Source organism: Gekko japonicus, unplaced genomic scaffold (assembly GCF_001447785.1).
Source record: "Gekko japonicus isolate JY-2015 unplaced genomic scaffold, Gekko_japonicus_V1.1 scaffold210, whole genome shotgun sequence".
NCBI classification, from domain to species: Eukaryota; Metazoa; Chordata; class Lepidosauria; order Squamata; family Gekkonidae; genus Gekko; species Gekko japonicus.
In genome coordinates, this window is record NW_015168658.1 from 1,162,159 (window position 1) to 1,173,740 (window position 11,582).

Below are 11,582 nucleotides of genomic sequence, written 5' to 3' on the forward strand. Positions count from 1 at the left end.
AAACCATCAGTGATCGAGACCTGTTTGCGGCGTCATCCTGCCCACTCACGGCTTTCCGTTTTACTCCCTTCTGTCTCCCCCCAGGACAGACACAAGATGGCGTCTCCGGCAGACAGTTGCATCCAGTTCACCCGACACGCAAGTGACGTCCTTCTCAACCTCAATCGCCTGCGGAGCAGGGACATCCTGACGGATGTGGTGATTGTCGTCAACCGGGAGCAGTTCCGAGCCCACAAAACAGTCCTGATGGCCTGCAGGTGAGGGGTGCCATTATCCATCATCCTGGCAAAGAAGAAGGGGGGGGGGAAGCTGAGTGGCTCAGTGGTAGAGCCTCTGCTTGGCATGCAGAAGGTCCCAGGTTCAGTCCCCAGCATCTCCAGTTGAAAGGACCAGGCAGGAGGGGATGTGAAAGACCTCTGCCTGAGACGTTGGAGAGCTGTAGGAAGGGGCCTTGGCTCAGTGGAAGAGCCTCTGCCTGGCATGCAGAAGGTCCCAGGTTCAATCCCCGGCATCTCCAGTTAAAAGGACCAGGCAGTAGGTGATGTGAAAGACATCTGCCTGAGACCCTGGAGAGCTGCTGCCAGTCTGAGTAGACAATACTGACTTTGATGGGCCCAGTGTCTGATTCAGTAGACCTTTTTAACCTACCCGGTCCTTTTTAACTGGCGATGCCGGGGATTGAACCTGGGGCCTTCTGCATGCCAAGCAAAGGCTCTACCACTGAGCCACGGCGCAAGTGAGTCTGTCCGTTGGCCTGGAGTGGAGAGAAATGGAAGCCCCAGGTGACTCTGGAACTGTATTTGTAAGCTGCACCGAAGACCTTTTGGGGTCGCCAGGCGAGATGCGAGCCTTCGGAATAATCGACTGTGTTTCTCGCTTTTCCTTCCCGCCAGTGGCCTTTTCTACAGCATCTTCACGGACCAGCTGAAGTGCAACTTGAACATCATCAACTTGGATCCGGAGGTCAACCCCGAAGGCTTTGGCATCCTCTTGGAGTTCATGTACACCTCCCGCCTCAACTTGAGGGAGAGCAATATCATGGCCGTCATGACCACTGCCCTCTACCTGCAGATGGAACATGTCGTGGACACCTGCCGCAGGCTCCTCAGCGCCAGGTGAGCCCGGCGGTGTTGGTGACCTCCGCTTTCTAATGTCGTTCATTTGGAATGCTGTGGGTGCGGACAGATGGGCCCTGAGGGACCGCCTCTTCCCGTACGTTCCCCCGAGAGCGCTGCGATCTGGGAGCCTGGACCTCCTTCAGGTCCCAGGCCCCCGGGACATCAAGCTCACCCAAACCAAGGCCAGGGCTTTTTCGGTGGCGGCTCCTACCTGGTGGAATGAGCTCCCGGTGGAGATCCGGGCCCTGCGGGCCCTTGTACAGTTCCGCAGGGCCTGCAAGACGGAGCTCTTCCGCCAGGCTTTTGAGTAGGAGCCGCCGCCACTGCCACGATACCATCGCTGTGGCCGATTTTCCATCTACCTGGCCTTGGGTAGGGAGAGACGCTGCCCTGAAGAGGAACACCACTCGGGCGTCCCGAACTTGGATATCATCAGCCGCAAATGAGATTCGTCTATCTTGAGTCTAAATTAAATGTTAAAATGTTAAAATGTACTGTAGAGCACCAATTTTAGTTCTTATTTATTAAGCTTTTAATGTAATGTGTGTTTTATTCTCGGCGTTTGCCGCTTGTTGCCGCCCTGGGCCGTATGGGTAGGGCGGGATACAAATCCCAGAATAAATAAATAAATAAATAAATTTGAGCCGGGATACGTGCCAGTTAGAAACGGACTATTTACGCGCAATCACACAGCCAGCACCTGCCTCCCATCCCTAGCCGTTGCCAGCCAGCTCAAACCCCCTTTAAACCGGAGTATTTTGCTACCAGGTCCCCAAGTGGTGTTTTCCTGGTGCTGCGGTTCTAGCCTAAAATGGTTAGTCAAGAATAGAAGAGGGCCAACTCTAAAAATCTGATTATAAAATATACAAAAATACAAATGAAGCCTCCAGTGTAATCACCTGTCCAGTAGTACTTCTCTCTGGTCAACTTATATGTTCTTCTGAGATTAGGAACGTTTTATTGGGAACATTTGGCTTCATTTGTATTTTTGTATTCCTTTTCTTTGCCCAGTGGTTAAACTTTGGAACAATTGTGTTCTGGTCTTTATTCCATATTTTTGTATATGTATGATTGTGTGTATTTGTACATATCAGCCAACATGGTCTGTCTGTATTAGACCTCTGAGGAAGGCCTGTAAAGGCCGAAACGCGTTAGGTCTACTTTATTAGGCCTTGTATGTTTCTATATTTGTATATGAGGTATGAATGGGCCCTTGCTTGTTATTTTAATTTGTGTTGAATAAATACATGTATATTTTTGTATATTTTATAAGTAGTTTTTTAGAGTTGGTCCTCTTCTATTCTTGACTAACCTTTTTAGGTTTTGAATTCTAGGTTTAGGTTCAGTTTTTTCCCCTTTTCTCTTTTTTGTCCTTGCTGCGGTTCTAGCCACATTTTCCTGGCGTGTGATCGCGCCTCTGCTGGTGTAGAGCCACTTCCGCTCGGAAGCTCGAGGCTTCCGCTTTTTGTCTGCCGTTTTATTTTAGCGTCGGCGATATGTGCTTGGGCGAAGCATCGGCCCAGCGTTAATAAAACAAATTTTAAAAGACGGTGCCTAGTTTTAGGCTTTAGACGAGTCCGGGACCTCACGGAGGCCAGTTTCGTTGTAAGAGTTTAAAGGGAAGTGTTCGCTTCAGGGCATGCTTTTGGCGTGAAGATTTCAATGATATGGATGGGTGTCTATGTGCATGCGCAAACATTGGGGGGGGGGAGGGAACTGCCGACGCGCGCTGCTGCACACCTGTAGTGTGGACGCCCGGGAGCGATGTGCTGTGCGGTGAGGGAGGTAAGCGTGATCGCACTTGTCCCGGATCAAATATAATCCGATTGGAACCGGAGCAGTTTAAACCGCTTCGGCATCCTGTCTGACCGCACCCTCTGCACAGTTCTTGTCACCGTATCTCAGGAAGGATGTTGCAGCGCTGGGAAAAATGCAGAGGAGGGCGACAAAGATGACGAGGGGGTTGCAGCCCCTTCCCTAGGAGGAAAGGCCGAAGCGTTTGGGGCTTTTCAGTTCAGGAAGGAGATGACTTGGGGGGGGGGGATGTGGTATTACATCTTATTACTTTATTCCGTGCGCCTTGGTGTTTAGTCATGCCGGCCACATGAACACGGAAATGTCTTCGGACAGCGCTGGCTCTTCGGCTTTGAAACGGAGATGAGCACCGCAACCCTAGAGTCGCATTCGACTGGCTTTTGAGCAAGGGAACCTTTACCTTTACCTTTACTTTAGAGAACATTTTGAAAGCTTGTCCCATAACTCCAGGAAAGACATTTCGTATCCTTCTCTAGTTGAGCGGAGTCTAACTCATTTCTGTTTTCGCCTTCTGCCATGTTGACTGAGCCTGTTTTGGGCCCTGAGGTATGACCTCATTTGCGAGACAGTCAACACAGCTCTTTCTTATGAACAAAACTTTATTTGGTGTCATGGTTAAGTGCGCAGACTCTAATCTGGGAGAACCGGGGTTTGATTCCCCACTCCTCCACTTGCACCTGGCTGGATCACCTTGGGCAAGCCGTAGTTCTGATAAGAGCTGTTCTTGAGAAAGAGCAGTTTCTGTCAAGAGCTCTCTCAGCCCCACCGACCTCACAGGGTGTCTGTTGTGGGGAGGGGAAGGGAAAGGAGTTTGTAAGACGCTCTGAGACACCTTTGGGTAGTGAAGGGCGAGGTATGAATCCTATCTCTTCTCTTCTTCTTCTCTTTATCCACCACTTCCAACATGGAATGAAAAGGCCCAGTGTCCAAACAAACGTACAGTTCCTTTGATGCATACGCTGAATCAGACAACAGTGAGATAACCAGGGCTTAGCAGGATACAGGTGAAGAGTTGAAGCTTCTAAGGAAAATCCAGTGATAAGATGATTGCTTTTTTCCCCTGGTGTTAAAAGCATGGATACCTCTTGAGAACATAACAGAGAGGGAAACATAACTGCGCAGAAACGAGGGGGCAGCAATATCACATATAGAGATGTAAGATTTCCGGAAATTTTGAAGCTTGGAAAAAACCCCAGTTTTCCCCCGTTTTTTCCCCCAGAAAAAATGGAAATTTTCGGAAAAATTGGAAAAAAAATGCTACATGAGCACTTCTTTTTTCTTTTCCAGATTGAAAGTCATTTTGTTACTTTAGGAACATGAAATATGACTATGGACCTTTTTACTTGGCATGAAATTATCACAACTAGCCTATTGAAAATGTAGTGTATCCAAACAATTATTACAAACAGAATACCCACCCACATGCAAAAACAAAACTGAAGCCTTTTTCTTTTCTTATGACAATAGCACCTCCTAAAGGAAGAAATGCATCTTGTTCTTGCATTGGAGAGTTCCGTTTGTAACCTAGGACTTGCTTGTCCTCAGTGCACAGCAATTAGATCAATCTGGTACCATACCTATTTTTTTAGAAATGATTTGGAAAATATTTGAACACCTTGTCTTAAAATATTTTATTCATCGTGTTAAAATAAAATGCCCCATAATCAATTTTTTTTCTTTTCTTTTTTCAATTTTTCAGGAAAAAAACAAAAAAAAGGCTTCAGGAAAAAAACGAGGGGAAAAACAGGTTTTCCCCCCGAATTTTTCCGGTCTTTTCCCAGGCCTTCACATCTCTAATCACATATCATACTGCTGTGACGTAAAGCTATCAAGTGCCTATTCTTACAGGTACACTGAACAAAGCTTGACTCCCGTAGCACCTTTAAGACCAACAAAGTTTTATCCTGGTGCAAAGTTTGGTGACTTCTGTTTCACTGTGACTGAAGAAGTGTGCCTCGCACACGGAAGCTTCTACCCAGAATAAAACTTTGTTGGTCTTAAAGGTGCCCCTGGACTCAAACTCTCTTCTGTAGCTTCAGACCAACATAGCTACCCCACCTGAATCTAAGGTACACTAAACATTTACGCAAAGGAGGAAGGAAGAGGAGGAAGAGATTGGATTTATACCCCACCCTTCACTGAGAGAACTGCTCCTGAGAGAACAGCTCTGAGAGAACTTGTGACTGACCCAAGGTCACCCCAGCTGGCTGCATGTGGCGGAGTGGGGAATCCGACCTGGTTCTCCCAGATTAGAGTCTGCACTTCTAACCACTACACCAAACTGGCTGTCCGATAGCTCTCCAGGGCAGCACAGAGGCATTTTCTTTCTCAGACCAGGAAGAAAGAAACACACGTTTTGATCAACGAACACACGAAACCTCCTTCTACTGAACCAGACCCTGGGTCCATCAGAGTCAGTTTTGTCTACTCAGACTGGCAGTAGCTGTCCAGGATCTCGAGCGGAGGTCTTTCCCGTCGCCTCCTGTCTGGTCGTTTTAAACCGGAGATGGTGGGAATTGAACCTAGGACCTTCTGCATGCCAAGCAGATACTCTGCTACTGAGGCATAGTGAAGGACCACTGTTGTTGTTATCCATTCATTCGTGCCTGACTCTTGGCGCTTCTACGGGCCGGCTCTCTCCACGTTTTCCGATCTTGTACCGTTTCTTTGAGTCGTTCCACGCTCAGGCTGGTGTCGACTTTTACGGGGTCTAGCCACCGGGTTCTTTGGCAGCCCGGTTTCCTTTTACCACTAACCAACCCAAGCAGAATTACTTTTTTTCTAGTGAGTTCTGGCCAAAATAACTCAGTCGCAGTTTAATGATTTTTTTCCCCTTCCAGTGGCATGTCTGGTTTTATGCGTTCCAATACTTGTTTGTCACCTTTGCCCTCCAAGGAATGCGCAGGGGGGACCACTGTCTATGTATTAATACAACATCTCTCTCTTTCTCTTTGCACGTTCAGTGAGGCGGAGATGATGTCTTCTGTGAAAACTCCCCGGGAAGAGTTCTTGGCCAGCCGGATGCTGAGTCACCCCGAGATGATGGCATACAGGACCCGGGACATGTCGGAAAGCAGCATGCCTCTTCGGAACGGGCCGATTTGCGACGGGCGAGCCTTCGCCACCAGCTTGTACAGCGGCCTGTCCGGCTCCCCCCTCTCCTACACTGGATACAGCCCCATGCCTGTCAACAGCTATCTTTTCTCAGACGAAGAACTGCGAGAGTCGAGAATGCCCTTGTCGGACATTTCGAGAGCGAATCTTTTCCCGCGGGAGCGGGCGCTGCCGTGCAACACCTCCCGGGCGGGTCCCCCCGAGTACGCCAGACCCGTCGCCGACGTCTGTCCCAGCGCGTGCCACGCCTCCGTCTACTCCCCGAAAGAGGCCGCGGCCGAAGAAGTCAAGAGCGACACACACTACAGCCCGGGCCCCAAGCCGGCGGCCCCCCTCGCTCACGGCGCCCCCTACTTCGTCTGCGACAAGGTGAGCAAGGAGGAAGAGAAGTCCTCCGGGGAGGAAGAGATGAGCCAGCACTTTGAGCCGACGAACGGCCCCGCGAACCGCAAGGGGCTCACCAGCCCGCAGAGCCCCCAGAAATCAGACTGCCAACCCAACTCGCCGACCGAGTCCAGCAGCAGCAAGAACGCGCGCATCGGCCAGAGCTCCGGCTCCCCGTCGGCCAAGAGCCCCTCCGACCCCAAGGCCTGCAACTGGAAGAAGTACAAGTTCATCGTCCTCAACTCGCTGAACCAGAGCGCCAAGGAGGACGGGTCCGACCAGAACGAGGCGGGGAACCTGTCTCCACGCTCGTACATGCCCACCCTGACCTGCCAGCAGCCCATGGAGCCGGAGAACTTAGACGTGCAATCGCCCACCAAAATGATCGTCAACGGGGAAGACTCGACGATTCCCCAGGCGAGCAGGCTCAACGGTATCGTGAACAGGTGAGTGGAGGGGAGTGTCCGGCTGGGACCCGGGAGTGGGTGTGTCCTACGAGTCGTCAAGTTGCTGCCTACTTATGGTGACCCTTTAGATTGCTTCAAGAGGGGGCTGGATAAACATATGCGGCAGAGGTCCATCAGTGGCTATTAGCCACAAGATATAGATAGGAACACTCTGTCTGGGGCAGTGATTCTCTGTCGTCTTGGTGCTTTCGGGGGACACAGTGGGAGGGCTTCCGGAGTTCTGGCCCCGCTGGTGGACCTCCTGATGGCACCTGGGTTTGGGCCACTGTGTGACACAGAGTGTTGGATTGGATGGGCCGTTGGCCTGATCCAACATGGCTTTTCTTAATGTTCGTTGAATTAATGATCTCCAGAACATCCTATCATCAACAGCCTTGCTCTGGTCTTCCAGACTTCAGGCTGTGTCTCCCTTGATTTGAGTCCTGTTGAGCTGCGGTGGCTCAAGTGGTTAAGACGCTGAACTGCAGGCTGTGGAAGGTCGGTAGTTCAGCAGTTTGAGACCCGAGTGTGCCGCATGACGGAGTGAGCTCCCGTCTCTAGTTCCAGCTCCTGCCAACCTAGCCGTTCGAAAGCAAGAAATTGCAAGTAGATAAATAGGTATCCCTTCGGTGGGAAGGGAACAGCGTTCTGTGCACCTTGGTGTTTAGTCATGCCGGCCACATGACCACGGAAACGTCTTCGGACCGCGCTGGTTCTTTGGCTCTGAAACGGAGATGAGCACCACAACCCTAGAGTCGGATTCGACTGGCTTTCGAGCAAGGGAACCTTTACCTTTACCTTTTTATCCCCTGTTGGGTCTTCCTGCTTTCCCTGCCGCCTTCCGCTTTTCCGAGCACGGCTGCCTTTTCCAGTGACTCTTGTCTTCTCATAACGCGACCGAAGTATAATGACCTCAGTCTGGTCGCTTTAGCTTCTAGGGAGAGTTGTGGCTTGGTTTGATCTAGGACCCGCCGATTGGTCTTTCTGACAGTCCACAGTCTTCATAACACCTTCCTCCAACACCACGTCTCAAAGGACTCAACTCTCTTCCTCGTCAGCTTCCCTCATCGTCCGACTTTCACACCCACACATAATACTGGGGAATCCTGTGGTAGGATAATTCGTGATCTTAAGCTCCATTGGCGCGCCCTGACACGTAACGAATCTTTTCTGGCTCCTTCTCAGTTTCAGTCTCCGTCTGATTTCGTGGTTGCGGTGAGATTCCCCCCCCCCAACTTGGAACCCCACACCAGGTTTTGGGAGTAAAGTTTTTGAAACCTCTTACGGTAATTCTCTTTTGTGACCCCGGAAGGGTTACCGGCTCCAGGCGAGGGAAATTCCTGGAGATTTTGGGGGTGGAGACTGGAACGGGTGGGGTTTGAGGAAGGACTACAGAGAGATATAATGAGCCATTTTGGTGTAGTGGTTAAGTGCGAGGACTCTAATCTAGAAGAACCGGGTTTGATTCCCCCACTCCTCCACTTGCAGCTGCTGGATGACCTTGGGCAAGCCATAGTTCTGTCACAGCTGTTCTTGAAAAACAGCAGTTTGTGTCAGAGCTCTCTCAGCTCCGCTGACCTCACAGGGTGTCTGTTGTGGGGAGGGGAAGGGAAAGGAGTTTGTAAGCCACTTTGAGACTCCTTTGGGTAGTGAAGGGCGGGGAGAGCCAGTTTGGTGTCGTGGTTAAGTGCGCGGACTCTAATCTGGGAGAACCGGGTTTGATTCCCCACTCCTCCACTTGCAGCTGCTGGATGACCTTGGGCAAGCCATAGTTCTGCCAGAGCTGTTCTTGAAAAAGAGCCGTTTCTGTCAAGAGCTCTCTCAGCCCCACCTACCTCGCAGGGTGTCTGTTGTGGGAAGGGGAAGGAGTTTGTAAGCCGCTCTGAGACGCCAAGTGAAGGGCGGGGTATAAATCCAGTCTCCCCCCCCCCCCAAACCTGAATTATGGTGCCGTGTCTCTTTCCAAAATCTAGACTTAACAGTTAAAATTCTGAAGGCTTTTTTGGAGGGGGGGGGGCAATCTGGCAATTTTGGTTTTTTTGTAAATATTTTATTGTTTTTCCATTACTACATCACTAAAGCTACAGGAGTAGGGGAGTGGAACTTTATACACTGTTCACTACAGTTCTACTAGGGATTGGGGCAGTGGAGCTAACAGGTGCCACGATCTGGACTGCATGAATTTTTAACTGCATCACCTACTAATATTAAGGTAGCATTGTAAATAAAAGTTTGAGAATAAAAATTAGCATCGGATAGCGTTTTTACAAAAACTGCATAAACATCTATTTTAGTTTCAGAGTCTTCTCTTTTTGCATTTCTTGTCCAAGGTTTGGGAGCGGCTGCTCCTTTTTCAGATTCCAAAGTCTCTGAAGATTTAGAACTCTAGTGCTTGTTGAGTAGGATTCTTCGACAACTTCCTCCTACGCAGAAAGTTTCATCTTCTTTTCTTTTTTCTTTTGATTTGGCTTTGAAAATTGGGCCATAAACTTATTTGCTTTAGGAACAGAGTCAATCTTGAATTTTTTGTCCTCATAGTTGAAACTCAGTCCTTCAGGGAATACCCATCTGTAGGGTATTCCGTTTTCTGGCCACTGTGGTTTGAAAAAGAGACCTCTATATAGTTGAAGCGGAATCTTTTCATTGTTCTACTGTTTGTTCCCAGTTTGAAATTTGGGTTTCCAGTTTGTCTTCTGGTGTTGTGATCCCAATCATGATTTGTTGCTGGAAGGTTGATGTAGACCCACCGTATCCAGATACGGAATCATTCTGGGTGGTTGCATTGTTAAAAAGAACTCAAATGAATGCCAAGAGCTGCACATCAGAGGCAGTGCCCATGACTGGGCCCAATCCCACAAAGTGAGCAAGGTTGCGGGTGGGATTTCTGCTGCCGGTTCTCCCCCCCCTTGCAGCCCCCCCGCCCGTATTCTCCTCCACAGTAGCTGCTCAACCGCACTCTCCCATAGGAAAACCGTGTGTCAAAATAATTTCAGGAGGGCAACCGTGTTGGCCTGTGGTCGAACAACTAGATCTAAATCCAGTAGCCCCTTAAGGGTCAAGGTTCCCTTGCTCGAAAGCTAGTCGAATCTGACTCTAGGGTTGCGGTGCTCATCTCCGTTTCAAAGCCGAAGAGCCAGCGCTGTCCGAAGACGTTTCCGTGGTCATGTGGCCGGCATGACTAAACACCAAGGCGCACGGAACGCTGTTTACCTTCCCACCGAAGTGTTCCCTATTTATCTACTTGCAATTTCTTGCTTTCGAACGGCTAGGTTGGCAGGAGCTGGAACTAGAGACGGGAGCTCACTCCGCCATGCGGCACACTCGGGTCTCGAACTGCTGAACTACTGACCTTCCACAGCCTGCAGCTCAGCGTCTTAACCACTTGAGCTACCGCAGCTCCTTAGTAGCCCCTTAGGGAATGACAATATTTTAGAAGAATGAGCTTCCGAGAGCAAAAGTTCCCGATGAGGGGAGTTTTGACTCTGGAAAGCTGTGATGGCTCACCGTGGGGCGTTTGGCCGAATAAGATGCATGAGGACCAGGCAGAGCGAACAACAAATAAATGGTTTAATTTTGCAGGGGGTCCGCCCAATATGGGAAAGAAACAAGGGGGGAAGAAGAATAGCAGTAAGGGGGTGAAGGGAAAAGAAACCAAATGCCCTAATGCGACTAGACTCCCAGTCCCTAGTCCACTGCCTCAGATGGGCCTGAGTCTGCTCACCCGTCCTCTCGGGGTGAGGGTCTCTTCCCTGCAGCAGCCTTCCCTCTGGCCCTGCTCTCTTGGAAGAAAGAACCAGCTCTTCTTCTGTAAGGTAAAGGTAAAGGTTCCCTTGCTCGAAAGCCAGTCGAATCCAACTCTAGGGTTGCGGTGCTCATCTCCGTTTCAAAGCCAGCGCTGTCCGAAGACGTTTCCGTGGTCATGTGGCCGGCATGACTAAACACCAAGGCGCACGGGACACTGTTACCTTCCCACTGAAGTGGTACCTATTTATCTACTTGCAATTTCCTGCTTTCAAACTGCTAGTTTGGCAGGAGCTGGAACTAGAGACGGGAGCTCACTCCGTCATGCGGCAACCCGGGTCTCGAACTGCTGAACTACCGACCTTCCACAGCCTGCAGTTCTGCATCTTAACCACTTGAGCCACTGCAGCTCCTTTCTCTGTGATTGGCTACAATTGGCGCCGAAACCTCTCAGGGGCTTCTGGGAGTTGTAGGCCTGGCCTCCTCACACCACTACTCAGGCTCCCTGGGCCTGCTAGGCCTTTCTTTGCACAGCCCCAGATCACGCCAAGAGCTTATACCCCAAAAAAACCTTGCGAGTCTCTCAGGCGTTCCTGGGACTCAATCACGTGGGTCAAAACAGTACCTCTGTTGGACAAAATCATTCTGTATATACTGGGTGTCCTGACCTGTGTAGCCCAATTAAATGTATGATGTTGATCAGGGGTTATTTCGTAGAAAAAGAGGTGCAGGAGCTCATTAGCATAGCTTATTTGCATATGCCACACCCCCTGACATCACCAGAAGTGTGTCAGAAGGCAACACCCACCGCTCAGGCTCCACTGGACTGTTTTGGATTGCTAGCTTGGGGGGGGGGGGAGCACACAGATCTGCCCTCGCAGAGGAGGGAGAGCTTGTGCCTGAATAAAACTTGGTCTTAAAGGTGCCACTGGACTGTTTTGGATTGCTAGCTATTGGGGGGGGG

General features: G+C 50.1%; 1 protein-coding gene across 4 annotated transcripts in view; it reads left to right on the forward strand.

Moving 5' to 3' along the window:
• The window catches only part of BCL6 (B-cell CLL/lymphoma 6), a 49,998-nt gene that overhangs the window by 27,781 nt on the left and 10,635 nt on the right, over positions 1–11,582 (forward strand). For all 4 annotated transcript variants that reach the window (XM_015415233.1, XM_015415236.1, XM_015415234.1 and 1 more), the window contains exons 3-5: positions 85–257; positions 894–1,115; positions 5,897–6,877. In XM_015415233.1, coding sequence (XP_015270719.1) covers positions 97–257; positions 894–1,115; positions 5,897–6,877 — 1,364 coding nt within the window. In that variant the 5' untranslated portion in view covers positions 85–96. The remainder of the gene's footprint in view (positions 1–84; positions 258–893; positions 1,116–5,896; positions 6,878–11,582) is intronic.